Source organism: Vidua chalybeata, chromosome 20 (genome assembly GCF_026979565.1).
Source record: "Vidua chalybeata isolate OUT-0048 chromosome 20, bVidCha1 merged haplotype, whole genome shotgun sequence".
Taxonomy (NCBI): domain Eukaryota; kingdom Metazoa; phylum Chordata; class Aves; order Passeriformes; family Viduidae; genus Vidua; species Vidua chalybeata.
In genome coordinates this window covers 10,235,092-10,252,122 of record NC_071549.1, presented here as the reverse complement: position 1 = coordinate 10,252,122, position 17,031 = coordinate 10,235,092, and the positions used below count along the sequence as shown (strand labels likewise).

Genomic DNA, 17,031 nt, shown 5'->3' with positions numbered 1-17,031 from the left:
TCGTTTTTCTTCCTGTTCCAGAGGGTTTCACCACACACAGACACACGTGTGGCATCCCCGTGAGGCTTTTTTGCTGTTAGCAGCAAACAATACCTGTGCTGCAGGGCTGAGGGTGAGCACAAAGCAGAGCCTCCCCTTCTGTTTGCTCCGAGAGCATCAATGCTGCCAGTGAGCAGTTTTTCTCCTCTAGGGCTCATTTTTGTTTATTATTCCCCTTTTCATTCTTCCTTATCCTCCCAAACTGATTGCATGCCTGCTTGGAGTTAAACACCAGCTGAGCACTGTGATGGACTGTGGCTGAGGTGCCCCTGGGCCCTGGTGAGCTGGAAATATATCTTCCAGACCCCTACATTGGTGGTTTACACTGGGGCTTTGGGTGTCACTGGTGTCCACTGGCTTCTGGGTGCTCCGTGGCGAAGCCAGGTGTGTGTGCTGGTGGCTGACCACAGGCTGGCCTGGATCCACGGGGCTCACCTGCATCCCAGCAAGGAGGCAGAGCTGTCCCAGGGCACCGAGGGCTGTTCCCAAGGCCACTTGTCTGTGCAGAGCTGTGCTCTCCTCCCATGGATATTCCCAGGCTGTGGGACCTGAGCAGTTGCAACATTCCCGTAATAAAACCACCACCTTTGCAAGCTTTGGCAATGTTTGGCTGGAAGCCTCTGCTCTTTGCTGGCCATGAAGTGCATTCCTGACACCTCTCCCTGCGTATCCACGATAACCATCTCCTCAGACCAGGGATGGGGCTGGACCCTGCCCAGTAACTCCCACGCTGGGAATTGTCTAGCAGGGGATGGGGTGCACTTGCAGCTCCAGATAGGAGTTTTCCTGGCTCGTTCTGGAGATGCCAGATGGAGGTGGATATGGGCTGTGCTCCTCTCTCTCCCTGCTCCTGCCCTCATGCCCTTGCTGAGAGTTTGGGTTGTGCTGGCTCAGAGCAGTGCCCTGCACAAGGACAGCCCTTCCCTCTGCATTTCCAAGGCTGATTAAGCGGGAGGCAGAGCAGCCTTAAGCATTCCTCTAATTAAAACAAAATCCCTCATGGCCTCTTATATACAGAGAGATATTACAGACCTAAGGGTTGTATAAAATGTGTATTTATTGATCAGATCAACTGTTGCAGCTCCTGTAGAGTTCAGTGAGAGCATCAGCATGACCAGGCTGGCGAGGAGGGCAGGAGGGGGTTTGATCCAAGCTCTCAGTGATGCCAGCCCCTGGGTACCACCTGCTATGAATACATTGATACACTTTTGTATACATTTATGTACATTGAAATACACAGCTGCCCAGCTAGGCATCACCTCCAGCACCCATCTGGGTCCTGCTTTCCCAGGCTGTTCCCTGGATATGCTTTGTGGAGTTGTACCACAGGGTGTTGTTTCTGGCTGCTTTGCTTCCAAGCCCACTCAAATGGCTTTTTTTTCTATTGCAGGAAGGCAAAAGCATTTCTGGTAAAGCCTTGGAGTGATCGAAGGACAGGACATACTTTCCAGGGAGAAACAACCACTCGAAAGCTTTTGCAGGCTGAGATTTTGTTCTCAACAAGTTGCTCCAATTTGGAGCAGAATCCTAAGAAATGTGAGTGTGTGGTGGAAATGTCTGCAGGCCTGGATTAAAGTGGCGCTGGCAGATGAGGCTGTAGCTTCCACAAGATAAACATTACAGAAAAATAGTGTAAATACGGGGGATTCTATTTTTTTCCCCCTCATTTTTCCCTCACTTGGGCTAGGAACTGCTAAAGCTTAAATAAATTGTTGCAGAAGTGAGACTGACCTAAATTATTCTACACAGTGGAGACCTTGTCTCCTGCTTTTGGAGAGTCTTGTATTTAAGCTGTGCCAGAACAGGGTTTAAGTTGTCTGTTCAGCAGTAGCTCCTTCCTACGCCCTGGGGAGCTTGGGGGAAGGTGTGAGATCGGCTGATATGTGCCAGCAAGGCTGCTGGGGAGGCAGAGCCACCAGCTCACACACGCTGGCAGAGCCAGAAGGGATTTTTGGTGCCACACCATCCCGTGCTCGGTGCTGGCAGGTTTCCCTGCCCTGTGTGGGGCTGTTGCTGTGCCAGGCTCCACTTGTTCCCAGGAACACGCAGTCCGGTGCCTAATTAAGTCATGCATGTGTGTCTAATCAGGGAATGCACTAGTGCCCAGATAATTTGCATTTGAGCACCCAAACTGCATCAGCATCCAAACTGACCCTGCACGGGCACGCAGAGGTTCACACTTGGAGCTCGCACAGGTGCAGGGCTATTCCTGCAGGGAAGCGGGGTCGGAGCATCCATGGGCAGCTCATGGATGGCCCGTGAGCCCCGATCAGAGCATGCATGAGCACCCGGGCAGCTCACGCATGAGCGCCCGTGATTTGGCATACAAATGCCCAATTAGCCTGTGCATGACTGCTCAATCATTTCATGCATGAGCACTAAGTGGTTTACACATGGTTTCCCAGTAGGTTCACTGGTGAGCACCCAGTGTGTTCCCAGAGCAGGGACTCCCCTGGGGACTGCAGCCCGTGGCTGGAAGAAGGAGCAAGGAGCGTGGCATGGGGACATGGCTGATGTGGATGTGCCGAGGTGGGACAGGAGGAACTCCCACCTTGCAGTCAGCCCAAGGCCACTGTCATGTCTTGGCACCTCCCAGCTCCTCTGATGGCAGCACCGTGCTCTGTGTGACCACAGGAACCCAGCTTTGGCAAGTGCTGTGGCTCACAGGAGGGTGGAGTAAATGATCACAACAGCCCTTCCAGCCTTAAAAATGTAGGAAGCCTTTGATGTGCAGGCAGGACGCCTTGCAGATAAACCATGTGTGGTGTAGGGCTTGTGCTGGAGCACCAGCCCAAGGAGGGGGAGCACAGAAAAATGGAGAAACTCAAAGTAAAATTACCCATCATCCTGGCCCTGGCCCTGCAGGCACCGAGTCTGTCTCCCCAACCCCTGTGCCATGGTCAGCTTGGAGCCCTGCACAGCCCACTGTGGGAGTGAAGCCACAAGACACCATCACAGAGCACATGGCTTTGATGTGACCTTTCCTTCAGTGTTTATGTTGTCTCCAAACCCGTTTTTCTGTTCAGGAGAGATCAGACTAAAGGAAATTGCCAGCCCTCAGTGCATCCAGCTAGTCCAGAAGCCTGGGCTGGGGTGTTGGGAGCTGGGAGCAGAGGGCTGTGTGGCTTCTCACCCCTCGTCCCCCTGCACGCACTGAGGCAGTTCGTACATCTCTGTGCTCATACAACCCTGGCGAGATTCCAGAGAGACGTCCTTATTTATGGATCCTGCATGAACTGCACACCGCGAGTCACTTGCAAAAACTTGCAGGGAGCAGCTGACCTGAATCCATATTAATAAGGCTCACAAGCCGTGGAGTGTTTTCTCTCATGCCTGTGGGATGGCAGGAACGCGCTGCCTTGTGGCACGCAGGGTTTAGACAAAAAGCCGTCTATAGCCTGTCACATTTTTAAGCCTGTTTGCCTTGGAGATAAGCCCGGGCTGCCCTGCCGTGGTGCCACGCTGCCTCTGCTCTGGGACAGACCTGGGAGATGAGGAGCGATGGCTCCCAGCACGCTGGAGCCAGGGAAAGGCCGTGCTGGCTTTGGGGATGGCGCTGGGGTTTCAGAGCCCCGGTGTGTGATGCTGCTGGGAAGTGTGGGACCTAGTCCCACAGAGAAGCATTTCTCCTTGGGCAGGGACACCTCAACCTCTGCGGCCACTGCCTGGCTGCTTCCACAGCAGTTACAGGGAGGCACACTCTTCCCAGCTGGGAAAGCCGGGGGACAGTCCCAGCTCTGGTATTCCTGCACTCTGGTCTCACGTTGGGATAAAGCCTTTGCAGATCAGGCAATAATCCAGGGGACTTGGGGCTGCTCTTGCTGTTAAAGGACCACTCATGGTGTCCAAACCCTCCACGTCAGCGGTGGCAGCTCCCGCGGGAGGTTTTAGAGCCTTTCCTTTTATAGGGCTTTTTCTTTTTCCACAGGATTTATCCAGGTTCAATAGCAGGGATTCAGGGAGATAATAACGTACATTAACCAGGGCGCTGGAAACTGCTTTGCAAACAAGATTGATCAAAGCAGCCCAGGATGGAGAGCAAACCCTCCGGAATGTGCTTTGCAACAACACTTGCCAAAACAATTGACTCCTGGTGAAAAATAACACACTGGGCAGCCCTGGGGGGCTGTGCCAGGGAGGGACCCGGCTCCAGCAGCCAGAATGCTGGTGGGGGGCTGCAGACATGAGCAAGGGCTTTTGTCGATATGATGAAGTGGCCAAAGCCCCCTTGGAATGGAGGAGCAGTCCTGCTCCAGGGTGCCCACACCCTCCATTCCACTCCAGAGAGGAATTAATAGAAGGTGCTTTACTGCTGGTGTTGTTTTTATTGATTATTGGCAAAGAGAGTGACTGATGGTGGAGTCTAGAGAAAGGAGAGGAGCAGAGGTGCAGGAGACACGTGGGAGGAGGAGAGAGGGAAGGAATTCCTGCAAGGACAGGAGATGAAGGTGACATTTCAGCTGTTGTCTGCTGTGGATCTGTGCTATAAAGTAAGTCAGTGTGCCACGTCCATGACAGGGCAGAGCAGAAATAATGGGCTGAGTCATATCAAAGTGAGTTTAGGTTAAATAAGAACAATTTCCTGTGGGGGATGTTTCTACAGAGGTACAGCATGGGAGTAGAGCTAGTGGAAAGAATGTTGTAGCCACACTCACACTGTCAACCCTGCATTTGGATCTCAGAACTCTGCATTTCTTGTGGCAGATGAGCATAGAGTCTGTGGTTTTTTACTTGTAATCGCCTGGGATTGGAAACACATCCCAGGGGAAGCATGTGGCCACGGGGCAGGAGGAGCGGAGCCTTAGATGGCAAACTGCTTCTCACGCCAGGCCCTTTTCCTGTGAATCTCTGTGAAGTGCTTTATATAGTCCACTCAGAGGAATTTATAAACAAATACCTTTTGTCACTCTTCAGGAATGCATCTCCCTCCATCAATCCTCCAAGCACTTTCTTTGTCAAGGCCACGCTCCTTCCAGTGCAAGGAGCAGGACTGAGCCAGGCAGAAGCAGGGCTCCTCCGCTTCCTCTTGCTGCAGATGCTTTGGGAGGAGGCAGGATGTAACTGGGATAGGGTTACACTGGGATTATAAAAGCAGTCACCAGCTCTGGGGACTGTAGACTGTCACCATTTGAGTTCACCACTCTTTGATACCTTGTCCCTTTGCTCCTCAGGGCAGCTGCCTCCTGCCCTGGGCTGAAGGTGCCCACAGGCTTCTCCAGGACTGGAGGGAGACAAGTGGTTCTGCACTGGGAGAATACCAGGAGGTCCACATGGTGTGACTCCTGGGGATGTCCTGTGCAGGGTTAAAAGTTGGACTCAGTGATCCTCGTGGGTCTCTTCCAACTCAGAGTATTCTGTGATGGGAGCCCTCGTGGGAAAGCTGGGGGCTCCCACTGGGTGGGACAGACAGGATAAACATCGCCCAGCAGCTGCCTCTGGCCTTAAAACCTGCCGAGCCCCACTGCCCTGCCTCAGCTGAGCCCTGAGAGCAGAGCACAAACCTCCCCGGTGCGAGCGGCGGCTCCGTTCCAAGGCTCTGCGCCGCCCGGTCTGGAAAGCTCATAAAACACATCCACAGGGCTCAGATCTGCTGCCTCAACAGAGCCTCGGCAGAGCTATAAATAGCCCAGCCAAGCGTGGTGCAGCGAACCTGAGCGGAGCCGGCTGCCCTCGTGGGCAGGCGCTCCGGGAGCCGTGTGGGGACGGCCGGCTCGGCCGCTCTGCAGCACGGCCTGAGGAGCTGGCCCGCTCTGGCCGGGCAGGCCAGGACTGTGTCACCTGTCCGGGCATGGCCTTGTCCCCGCTGTGCTCCTACAACCTCAGTGCCGGGCACTGCAGTGTTCATTCATCCTCACTTCATTTTCTGCTGCTGGCTTCTCTCTTAAAGCAGGAGCTCAGGTCTGGACCCATTAAGGAACAGTAAATATTTTATTTGCTGTTGGAGTTCTGACCAGTATCTCAGAGGCTACAAAGGTCACGGTAGGAAATATCCATTTCATTAGCAAAGGGGATTGGCCCGTTCTGGGGCTGCTGGCTCGTGGAGTGAACCCAGCCTGTCCCCTGGGTGCTGTTACCAGCCGTAAGCTTGTCTTCATTCAGCAATCAAGTCAGGGAGGTTTCAGGACCTGGAGTGGTTTTCTTGGTTCTAAAGGCTATACAGGCAATTAAAACTGGTCTTGTTAAGAGGCAGCTGAGCCCAGGCACCACTGTCTCTCTCTCTCACTACTGTTTGGGCACTGCAGCGTGGGAACGGGGACAGCACAGGAATCAGGATGTTTTTGTTTCGCTGGGCTTTTCTTCAGGTAGCTTCTGCAAAGGGCTTCTTGGCACTGCTGCTCGAGTGAAATGGAGCAACCAAAACGGGAGCTGGCTGGCGGCCAGCCCGGCAGCCGGGCACGCAGGGGCAGCCGGGGGGGCAGGTGTGTGCCTGGAGCATGGCACTGTCGAGGGCAGGAGCCCCGCGTGGGACAGCCAAGTGTCTGAAGTGCCAGGGTCACACCTGCGTTTGAGGACCCCCAAGTGCGCGAAGCACCGGGGTCACACCTGCGTGCCGGGGTCCTGTTGGCCTGGTGATCCCTCCCTGCCGGCCCCAGGATGCTGAGAGCTCGTGAGCAGGTGTGTGAACGGAGAGGTTTCGTTCTGCCCTCTCGGCTTTGCGTGCCCGTGGAACACCGCAGGTTGTCGGGGTGAACGTTACGACGAAGCAGCTCAAAGAGCCGCACGTCGCCCCCAGGCTCCGGGTGTGCGGGGACAATTCTCCGCAGCGCAGTACCCGGGTTTGGGATTTTATCAGCTTTCCCACACGAAACAGGGCTGGCAGGAAAAGGGCCTGGCAGGATGCCCTGAGACATCCCAGGGTGTGGGATGGCAGTGTAGTGAAAGCTGGTCGTTCCCCAGACTTCGCTGGGCATTCCCCACACTCTGCTCCCTGTAGGAAAACCCCAAGAAACAGTGGAACCCTTTTGATGTGTTCAGGAGGGGGAAACGTGTCTGGGGAGATGCTGAGTCCTGTGGGGGACACTGAGCACCTGCCTGCTGTGACCTGAAAACCTGGACATTTGGGGTGCGTCGTCCAGCTCCAGGGAACATGGATCTGTCCCAAATGGGGTGCAAACAGCCTTGGGGACTTTTCACAAGTCCCTCTCTCACGTTAGTTCCTTTCAGCTGTAAATATGTGCCACTGTGGGGGGACACCTCAAGGCTCAGGAGATCCATGAGCATCACAGGTTGGAGATCTCAGGTGAAAGGTGCCACTGCAACTCATCACCAAGACAGGACTATCTGACTCAGTTTGAGCCTTCTGACTGACAACACTCTGGTGTATGACCAGATAGAGGAAGTGAGTTCCTCTTAGAAGCGTTCAGCTCCCGCCGCGGATGGAGCTCCCCAAGGCAGAGGGGACCCCCGCAGAGGAATAATGACCCCCGAGGGCAACAAAGGTCCCTCTAGGGATCAGCCGCTCCAGGGGATCAGGCTCTTCCCCCGGGGATGGGGGTCGAAGGCGCGTAGCTACCCCCGGCCCCTCACACCTGCCCGGGCCCCTCACGGCCCCTCACGGCGCCCCCGCCCCCCCCGGCCCCGCCCCTCCCCGCCGCGCGCCGCCCCGCGGCATTGTGGGATGAAACAGGATGTAGGCAGAACAGCGCGGGCGGACGGGCCGGGCGCGGCGGGCCGCGCCGCGCCTCAGCCAATGGGTGCGCGGCGCGCCGGGCGGCGCGGCCAATGGGGTGGCGGCGGCCCGCGCGCCGCAGCGGGCGGGGCGGTATTTGAGAGCGGCGCGGCGCCGGGGCGCAGAGCGCGCGGGGCGCCGAGCGGAGCGGAGCGGGCTGAGGCAGCGCGGCCGGGCCTCCTCACACCTCCTTCTCCTCGGTGCCGTGCCTCGCCCTCCCGGGGTGGCCCTGTCACTGTGAAGGTGAGCCATGTCTCCGCTGGGCTGTGGGGTCTCCAAGCCTCGCCCGACACCCGGTCGCTCCGTGCGCGGGGTGGCGGAGGGGCCGCCCCGAGGGCGGAGGTCGCTGCCGTGGCCGGGCGCGACCGGCTCTCGGGGAGCGATCGGAGCCCGCCGCTCCCTAAGGATCCCTGCCGCTGCGGAGCCGGTCCCGCTCCAGGCAAGGTCACCGCGGCCTCGGGCGCCCCCGGAGCTCCCCCCGTGAAGGTCACGCAGGGCTCCGGCTCCCGGGAGCCCTGCGGGGGAAGGGGCTGTGCCGCACCCCCTCCCAGGGCCCTTTTCGGCCAAGCTGGTGGATGCGGTTTGTGCAGGGGTTGGGCCCCGTCCCCAGTCGCGAAATCCATGCTGTCTTAGTGGTGGAGCGGTGGGTGCTGGGCTTGGGCCCCGTTCCGAGCCGTGGGATCTGTGCTGCCCTGGTGGGGAAATGATGGGTGCTCCCGTCCTCGCGATCCATGCTGTTCTCATGGGGGGGTGGTGGATGCTGGGCTTCAGCCCCATCTCATTGCTAGGGTTCTATCCTGCCTGGAGAGGGAAAGAGTGGTTACCAGGGGGCTTGTGTCTTATGCTCTTCCCAAAGCCTCAGCTTGTCCTGCTGGAGTACTGGGCTTAAACATACGATTAAGACATTTTCCTACCCTGGTAAGAAAAGGGCTGGGTGCTGCCTTGGGCCTAGTTTCCCTCCCAAGGCCTCATACTGCCCTGGAGTGGCAGCTGGGGCTGTGGTCTTCCTCCTCAGGGACCACATCCTGCCCTTGAGGGGAAGGAGTGGCTGCTGGAGCTGTAATGTTACCCCTTCCTATGCCCATCTTGCCCTGCGATGGGTGCTGGGGCTTTGTGGCTTTCCTCAGAGAGGGCCAGATTGGGTGGCAAGACCCCGAGAGCCACCTGTGATCTTGCGGTTTAGGGTTATGATGTGTCTGTGGTGCTGCTGGGCTGCCTCGTGGGGAGGGTGACCCTGTAAGCCCCCAGGGAGTGAGCGGAGGCTGTGGGGCCCTGCTCTGTGGTGTTCAGGTGGGTGCAGGGTGTGACACTCCTGTGGCAGGTGCAGCAGCACAGCCACTGCCAAGCCGCTGGTGTTGTTGGCCCTGGGGGATGCTGTGCCCTGGGGCAGTGCAGGGAAGGACTCCTGGCCAGCGTGTGCAGCCCTGCTGAAGGATAACCATTTTTTCCTCTGGCGCTGTCGCCCGCGGCAGCACAGGCCTGCACTGGGATGCTCCTGGCCTAGACAATGAGGAGGGAAGGTGCCTTTTGCAGGTCACTCTGTGGCTGCTTATGCAGTGGCAGGTGCCCTCTGAACTCTGTGAGCAGTGCAGGTGTGTGTGAGGGCTTCCTTGCTCTCTTTCCCTAAAGAAGCTTTTCTAGAAGAATGACTCACAAGTGAATTTCTGTTGCTTCCTTCTTCCTGTGGACTGGACACCCAGAAGACTTTTCCAAGGGATTGTCAGATTCCTGTGTGGTGAATCCAAATCTACAGGCAGTTTGGGCTGTTCTGAGCTGTGTCTTCTCTTCCCTCATCTTCTGGGCTGCAGGCAAAGCCCTGCTGGCTGAAACCACGGGATGGAAAGGAGCAGACTGCTGGGAAGTGGCTTTTCCAGGGCTCTGATAGGGGCATGTGCTCTCTGTTGGCAGTGGAGCTCAGTTCCTGTCATTCCTCCTGCTGCTGTTAGTGTGTGTTAATAGCAGTGCTCTATTAAACACTATATCTAAACTGTATAAATTAAGGTGGCAATAGAAGTCTTGAAGTGCAGGCAGAGGGAAGAATTGAAGTATTGTAATCAGAGGGCTGCAATTATGTAACCGGATTCTCTTTCTCTCTGGGTAGCAAGCTCCTTTAATTGCTGTAACAAAGCTACTCCTTCAGTTTTCTGGGGCTCTTCCAGGAAGTGATCATTGCAGCAGATTTTTTTCACTCCACAGCAGAGCTAAAAATGTGTAGTTTCACTGTTTCAAAACACACTTGGTAGTATCACTCAAGACTTAGAGTGCTGTAAAAGGATTTAGGAAACTTAATGGTGCTATGCAGGCTTAATTGGAGGCACTCCTTGCCATTAAGATGCTTATCCCCACAAAGTTTTAATGTGCTGGGGTACGAGCTGCTGCAAGGTGAGCAGCTGTATCCCCAGGTAACATGTGCCTCCCCAGGCCTCAAGAGGGGAATGGGAGTGAGGACTGTGGTGCCCAGAGCAGGCCTTCATGGTGGTCCTTCTCCAGGGCTTGAAGAAAGACTGCAGTGTTGGGATCATGAAATCCCAGTTTTCTAGGATAATAGGAACTGTGCTGGAAAGTTCCCAGTGCTGAACACCTCCCTGGAAAGGCCATGTCAGATCTAACGGCTGCAGTGGCTGGTACCAAGCAGTTTAATTTTGAGAGCAAAGGGGGCTGCACACCTCACTCCAGAACAAGTCCTGGACTGCAGCAGCATGCTGATTTTGGCATCTGTGTTGTGGTTCCCAGTTGAGGAGGGAGCAGGATAGGGAGAGCTTTGCCAAGCTCAGTCTCTGTGGTGAGACCTGCTTCCCCTGCCCTGTTTCCAGGCTGCAGTGTGGCGTTAACCTGCTTCTGGCTCATCAGACTGGCTCTGTCCCGTGGGAACAGCTGAAGGCTGGGTTTCACGGCAGAGCAGCAGGGAAGTGAAGGTGTGATGATGGCTGAATGTGGAACAATGCTCCTTCCAGGCTAAACTAGCAGCAGGAGCTGTGACACCTGGGATGGGGTAGAATAAAAGCACTGCTGCTCTGAATGTGCTTCCGGAGCCTCTGTGCCCGTGGCAGACAGTCTGGGCTCTGTTGCTTGCAAGGCTCCGAGCAGGGGATGTTCCAAAACACTGGTACACCTGGATGGCAAACTTGGCTGTTTGATGTGCAGGAGGGCTGTGGCTCTCTGCAGATCCCGTCTCCTCCCACACATAAGCTTTTCCTGCGTGTGGGTAATGCAGGTGGTGATGCTGGACTACCTCTGATCTAACCTCCTGCCGGTGCTCCGGCTGTAAGGGGCACCTTGGCCTGGGGCTGCCGTGGGCAGCCCCGATAAACTCACTCTGGCCATAGCAGGGGGTTGTGGTATCGCCCTGTGACGCAGCCTGCACGGAGAGGACAACCTCTGATGCACAGGAAGCCTCTCCCGCTTGGGAAGGGATTAAAGGAATCTATGTTCTGCCTTAGGTTCACCATGTCTGACAGAAAGGCTGTGATCAAGAATGCGGACATGTCCGAGGACATGCAGCAGGATGCTGTAGACTGTGCTACACAGGCCATGGAGAAGTACAACATAGAAAAGGACATTGCAGCATATATCAAGAAGGTAACTCCGGGATGAGGGTGCCGTGCTGGCTGCGACTTCCCAAAGCTCCTGAGTCTGTCAGGAGCTGAGTGGCTGAGGCTTCATGCTTGCGTGCTGGGAGGGAGAAGATACTTGGCTTCTTGGCTGCTTTACTGCTGTTTTCAAGAGGATGGAGTGACTTCTCCAAGGTCAGGGGAGGGCTGTGGCAGAGCTCTGGCAAGCTCTGAGCAAACTGCAAGTGCTGTCCCTCAGGATTTGCCAGGCTGGAAAGAACTGGCAGCTGCCTCTGCTTAGGACTTGCTCCACAGACCTGCAGCACCAGTGCACTGGTGTCACCCCGATGTTTCACTTGGTGGGCAGCAGTGCATGTGTGCTTCCAGGATGGGCCTTGATCAGGAGGATGGGCCTTGTGCTGGCTGCTGGGGCTGTGCAAGCTGCTGTGTTGGAAACAGTGCAAGCAGCTGCCCTGGCTGGTGAAGAGGTTCTCTCCCCATTTGCAGGAGCCTGTTAATTGAGTCTCATGCTTGATGGCACCTGGGGAGCTGTTGGTTCCCCCTGTAGCAGCTTCTCAGAATGGTCAGGAAAAGTGCTCTTGGAGGAGGGGAATCTTACTTCAGAGGCAGTGAAGTCCTGGCACCTGGGCTGGTGTTTGGGCCTTGCTTGTAATCTAAGCTTAAAGGCAAAGGATTCAAAGGTGTCTCCTGACTTCTCAGATCACTTTGAGGCATGACTTAGCTCTAAGTGCTTGGGGCAATGCAGCCTGTAAAGTGAGGGAGTGCAACAGAAGGCATCCAAAAAGAACTTGGCCTTTATTTCATGAGAGTGTGTTGGGAGGAGGGAAGCAATTTGATGCACCTTCGTGCTCTGGCAAGAAAGCCTTTTCCTTACTTCAAAGGTTACCTGCAAACAGCTCAAACTCTTCTGCTGTCTGAGAACTAGAACTGGCTTTAATCTTGGATGTTGAGTCTGTTCTTCTGGCTCTGTCTTGGGGGAGGGAAGGGTGTTCTTGGGAGTCTGTGTTAATTAGAGGGAGGAAAACGGTCTTTAACCCTATCCTGCCTGCTAAGTAAGAGAAGACTGTTGAACCAGCATTCAGCTCGCTTACCTCTGACCTCTTGGGTCTTTGATCTCTGGCCTGTGAACCTGTCTGCTCGTTTTCAGTGTGGGTTTTCTCCCCTTTGTGTACAAGAATCCCAAACAGCAGAAGCCAGGCTTTTCCTCCTTCCTTTTTTTAGGTGACCTTTAAGCTCAGATGCCTTGCTGGAGCAAACATACCAAAACCTTTTTTTATTTTTTGTGAGTGGGTTTGGAATGGGAGAGGAGAATTATTCCCCTGATTAGCCTACACACAGGGCTGTACCAAGGAGAGCTTTTGCATCTGCTTTTCCTGCCCGGGGCTGATGGTGCTCCAAGGCTCAGAAGATGTTTTGCTTGTGTTGAATCCTTCAAACAATCCAGTGCAGAGGTTTGGTTGCTTAATTTAATAGTGTCTTGCAGTGGGGTATCTGAAGATGCTGCAGGTGGGAGGAGAGGCGATAGTGTGTGAACAGAACCAGCTCAGAATCTGTGCTTAGAACTATTTTGATGTGGGCTTTCTTGGCCTTAATGCCTCTCTTCTCTTTCTTCAGGAATTTGACAAGAAATACAACCCAACTTGGCACTGCATTGTTGGCAGAAACTTTGGCAGCTATGTAACACACGAGACAAAGCACTTCATCTATTTTTACTTGGGTCAGGTTGCAATTCTTCTCTTCAAGTCTGGATAGGAAGTAGGAGCGATTGCAATTCGGACTGTAATGCACTGATGGCTGAAGCCACGACTCCCTCTAACATGGCTATGCCGCTGCATGGACTGTATACTATATTTAATGTGTATATGTTGCAGTAAAAATCTACTTCTGTTTAGTTGCCTGGGAAGAAGGCGGCATTTTTTTGTTACTGCTTTTTTTGGTTGTATTGCACTAGGAAACCTGTAAATGCTTAAACAATGGCCTTTACGTGGGAAGAAATAAAACTATTCCACAACAGCTCCCTCACTGGTAACTCCTTCTTTGAGGCTGGGAAAACTTTTTTGGGCAGGCCAAAAGCCCCAGACTTCCTTACTGAGTCCTGTTAGACTGTTAATCTTGCAAAGAGGAGCAAAGCCAGTGTGAGCCTCTGTCCCACCCTGCAGACTGTAGAGAGCTGGCTCTCCCAGTACCCTCGGGGCAGGTCTTAGACCTTCCCTGAAAGCTGGTGGGGTGGCTCTGGGTGACGTGGCTTCCACACCCAAGGTGATCTCCACCTTTGACTGTGATACAGGCTTGCAGCTGACACCCCTCGGTGTTCTTGCTCAGTGCCCTTCGCTGTATTTTTGGCTCTGCTGAAACACTGACCTAGACTTGAGCAAGCAATTCAGCGTGGTCTAGAAGGCTTCAAAACCAGCCCCTGAGTTCCTGCTTGTTGCAGAAAGCAGCAATCCTGTGGCTGAAGTCTTTAGACCTCCATACTGAGTCTAAAGCCACGTGGCCCGGCCCTGCAATGGAGTAGGATATCAAATTGGTGACTACTGACAACAGCTCTATTCGGCATGTTTGTAGCCAGTTGTCTCAACACTGCCTTAACTTGATGCTCTCCTTAAAGCAAGCTAGTCGTGTGGAAGACTTGTAAGTGGCCACTGTCTCTTTTTTTCTTTTTTATTTTCTTTTATTTTTCTGTAGCTAATAAGCTGTTTCCGGAGGATTGTCCTCCATGTTCTGATATCTGCTTTTGTTCTTAAAGCACAGTACCAAGAAGTTAAATTTACATGTGATGTTTGTGTGAAGGAAACTCATGTGACATCTGCTTCAAAGGCAGAGAAATGTCTTGGTCTCCAATAGGTTCAGCAGTGATGTTGTCTTAGTACGTACTGACTCGGGATTGCACTGCAGGAAGTTCTGACCTGGGTGTGCAGAAATGCTGTGTAATGGCAAGTAAATCCCTGGTGCTTGTTATAAGCTCTTGATTATTGGTTTGCTGACTAATGCATTGGCAATACCACTGGGCTGGTGAGCCCAGCTTGTGTCTCTGAGATTAATTTGGTGTTGGGAATAAATCATTGCTGGGGGCAAAGCGCAGAGTGAAGGGAGCTCTTTGTGAAATGATTTGGTGACCCAGGTGGATGACTTCCTGAAGTAAAAGTCCTTCTTGTCTCTGTGCAAAATCCAAAGTATGCCTAATTTTGTATTATGGATAGAACAATGTTGTAACTAGAAAGAATGTAGCTGTCATAAGTTCATGTCGATGGAAATGTCTGCACTGGGATAATGTGCCTTGGACTGTCTGGGGCACTCGTGTGGTTTTGTCTCTTCAGAACTCCACTCTGGGTCTGAAAGGAGAATGTTTTGGGTTTGTTTTTTTCCAAGCATGAGTCTAATGTGAATCTGTTCACGGTCTCTCGTGGAGCAAGATCTGTTCCCTTCATAACTGCAATTGCTCAAATACCATTTATTTTTTTTTTCAAACATTAAAGGTGAATTGACACATTTAAATAGCCTCTGGTTTCTTCTTCCTTACCAGCTTTCCTGAGCAAAGCCTGTCCTTGTCCAGAGAGGTTGAGCAGCAATTTCTGTGCCCTGGAAGGTGCTGATGACCCAAAGAAGGCAGGTCAGGGAGGGAGAAATGATTGGAGGAGCTTAGGAGGCTCTGTGCTGGTGCTGACCTCCAGCTCAGCTCAAAGGCTGAGCCAGAGGGGAGGGATTGAGGGAATTGTGTCCTGCTGCACCCTGATGGGATGCTCTGTGCCAAGCAACCTGGATCTGAATGGCTGGGAGCTGACCTCTTAATGGCTTGAGACAGCCAGGGGGTGGCACAGCAGCTTCCTGCACGGGAAGGTGTCTCCCTGCTTCCCAGGAAAGCAGGTTTTCCCTTCAGGCCTCCTCCCTGTGCTGCAGAGAAAGCTGAGAGCTGAATCTGATGTATTTAATGCCTCTCACAGTGCGGGGGCTGCGGGCTTACCCTTAAACAACCTCCTCAGCTTGTTATCTTGCTCCCGATGCAACCTAAATTTGGGGTTGTGGCCTCGGTGATATTTTGGAAAAGCTGTGGGCTCTTCCCAAGCACAGCAGTGTAACAGCTCTGCTGTGGCACAGTAACACCAGCGTGAGCAGCGTGACTCAGCCGAGGCGCTCCACACGGGCTGAGTGCTTGCAGCACGGCTGTTACACACGGGCCATCTGCTCCAGCCTGCACCTGCCAGTGCCCCAGAGCAGGGGTGGTTTCTACTTTAGGGGAGCTGGCAATGATGCTCTTTTCTTGGTAGTCCCAGCCTTTTAGCTGGAAGTGGAATTGCTGGGCTTAAGTGCCAGCTGGGCTGTGCTGGGGCTCTGCATTCCAGGCTGGGTTAATGCTGTGGCTCCAAGGAAATGTGCAGCCATGTGGGGCTGGGCTAGTCAAGCCCCCTCTGTGCACAGGGCCCTCAGACAAAGCAAGAAACTGGATCCTGAACCCCAGCTGCAGTACAGGAGGCTGCTGATCCAAACCTCAGGTGAAATGCTTTTGCAGGCTGAGTTTCACCTGGGAAACCCCCATTCCAGCCATGTATCCAGGGGCTGTGGTACTGCTGGAAACCCATCTCTGGTGGGATGGGGAGGCCCTGCCAGGGCTGGAGGGATGGTGTGCCCTGGAGTGACACATCAGTACAGAGTGGGCTTGGTGCTTTTGATGCTTCCTTGGATGTGTCTCTGCAGCAGGAGTCCTGCTTCAGGCTGAGGAAGAGGAGCTGTTGCTCACATCTTCAGGAATTAGGCAGTGAAACAGAGCAGTCTTTCCCCTCAACCATCTTCCTTGTAGCACTGGGGCCCTGGAAAACACAAACTGCCTAAATTTGAGTGGTGCTTCCCTCTACACAGCTGAGAGCAGGGGGAGGTTTGATCATGGAGCTGTGCCCCACTTCCCTCCCCTCCCAGTCCCCAGCAGCTGACAAGGCTCTTGGCTTTGACTTTTTCCATTGCTGGGCTCCACTTTGTCTCCAGTTTCCACCAGGCACAGGTGTCCTGGATGATGCCTTGGAGCATTAACTGTTTCCATGCTGGAGAAACCAATGGCCTTCCCAGGACAGCTGCTCAGTTTCAAGCTATTTGGAAACATCTGGATCTGGGACATGGAGTGGAAGGTATGTATCTGCAGGGGGATCATCTGGAGAAAGAAACTGCTTCCAGATGTGTTTGGGCAAAAATGCTATTGAAATGTAAACTCAGTTTATGTTGTGCTGCCTCACAAACGCTCAGAGCGCGCCTGGGTGCAGGGGAGGGACTCTGAGGCTGCTGCTGTGGGCGAGCTCTGGGTGCAGATGTGCCTGCAGATGTGCATTCACTGTGAGGAACCGTGTGGTTTGTGGCTGGCGAGAGTGTCACATTGTTTTCTCTCTTACCAGCCAAGTCATTCAATTCCTCATGCCGAGTATTTCTTCCAGATGTGGAAGTGCCTTACAAAAGCAGGGCTGTGTGGCACTGGAGAGCAGAGAGGCTGGGGCTGGGGAGCTGTGCTCTGTGGGTACCACTACTGCACACTGCCTGGGATTCACTCTTCTGCAGAGTGAGCGTTGTGTAAAGCCATGGCAGAAGGTGTCAGCCCATCTCCCTGCCTGACTGGTACAATGTTCTTCCCCTTCTCTGTGACCACCTGGGACTCTGGAAAGGGACAAGTGGCAGCCTAGGCTTGGGAGTTGCACGTTGCTGCTGTGGGAACACCCAGGCTGCAGGTCAGGGCTGTCCTTGTCTCCCAACCAGCCAGCAGCATTGCCATTG

The 17,031-nt window shown here is 54.0% G+C and overlaps 1 protein-coding gene across 2 annotated transcripts; it reads left to right on the top strand.

Moving 5' to 3' along the window:
- The first annotated feature begins 7,819 nt into the window (after positions 1-7,819).
- DYNLL2 (dynein light chain LC8-type 2) lies at positions 7,820-14,775 on the top strand. 2 transcript variants are annotated; one of them, XM_053961165.1, is made up of 3 exons: positions 7,820-7,951; positions 11,149-11,287; positions 12,895-14,775. In XM_053961165.1, exons 2-3 carry the CDS (start codon positions 11,156-11,158, stop codon positions 13,030-13,032), a joined length of 270 nt encoding a protein of 89 aa, XP_053817140.1. In that variant the 5' UTR covers positions 7,820-7,951; positions 11,149-11,155; the 3' UTR covers positions 13,033-14,775. The 2 variants fall into 2 exon arrangements, with proteins under 2 accessions (XP_053817140.1, XP_053817139.1); XM_053961164.1 differs by lacking the exon at positions 7,820-7,951 and having other exon boundaries at positions 11,135-11,287.
- Positions 14,776-17,031: the final 2,256 nt, after the last annotated feature.

Excerpts from the sequence above, each read along its gene's own strand:
- DYNLL2 (XM_053961164.1), top strand. The coding sequence starts at position 11,135 with ATGTTCTGCCTTAGGTTCACCATGTCTGACAGAAAGGCTGTGATCAAG. Across the intron at positions 11,288-12,894 it reads TTGCAGCATATATCAAGAAG|GAATTTGACAAGAAATACAA; the intron begins GTAACTCCGGGA and ends CTCTTTCTTCAG.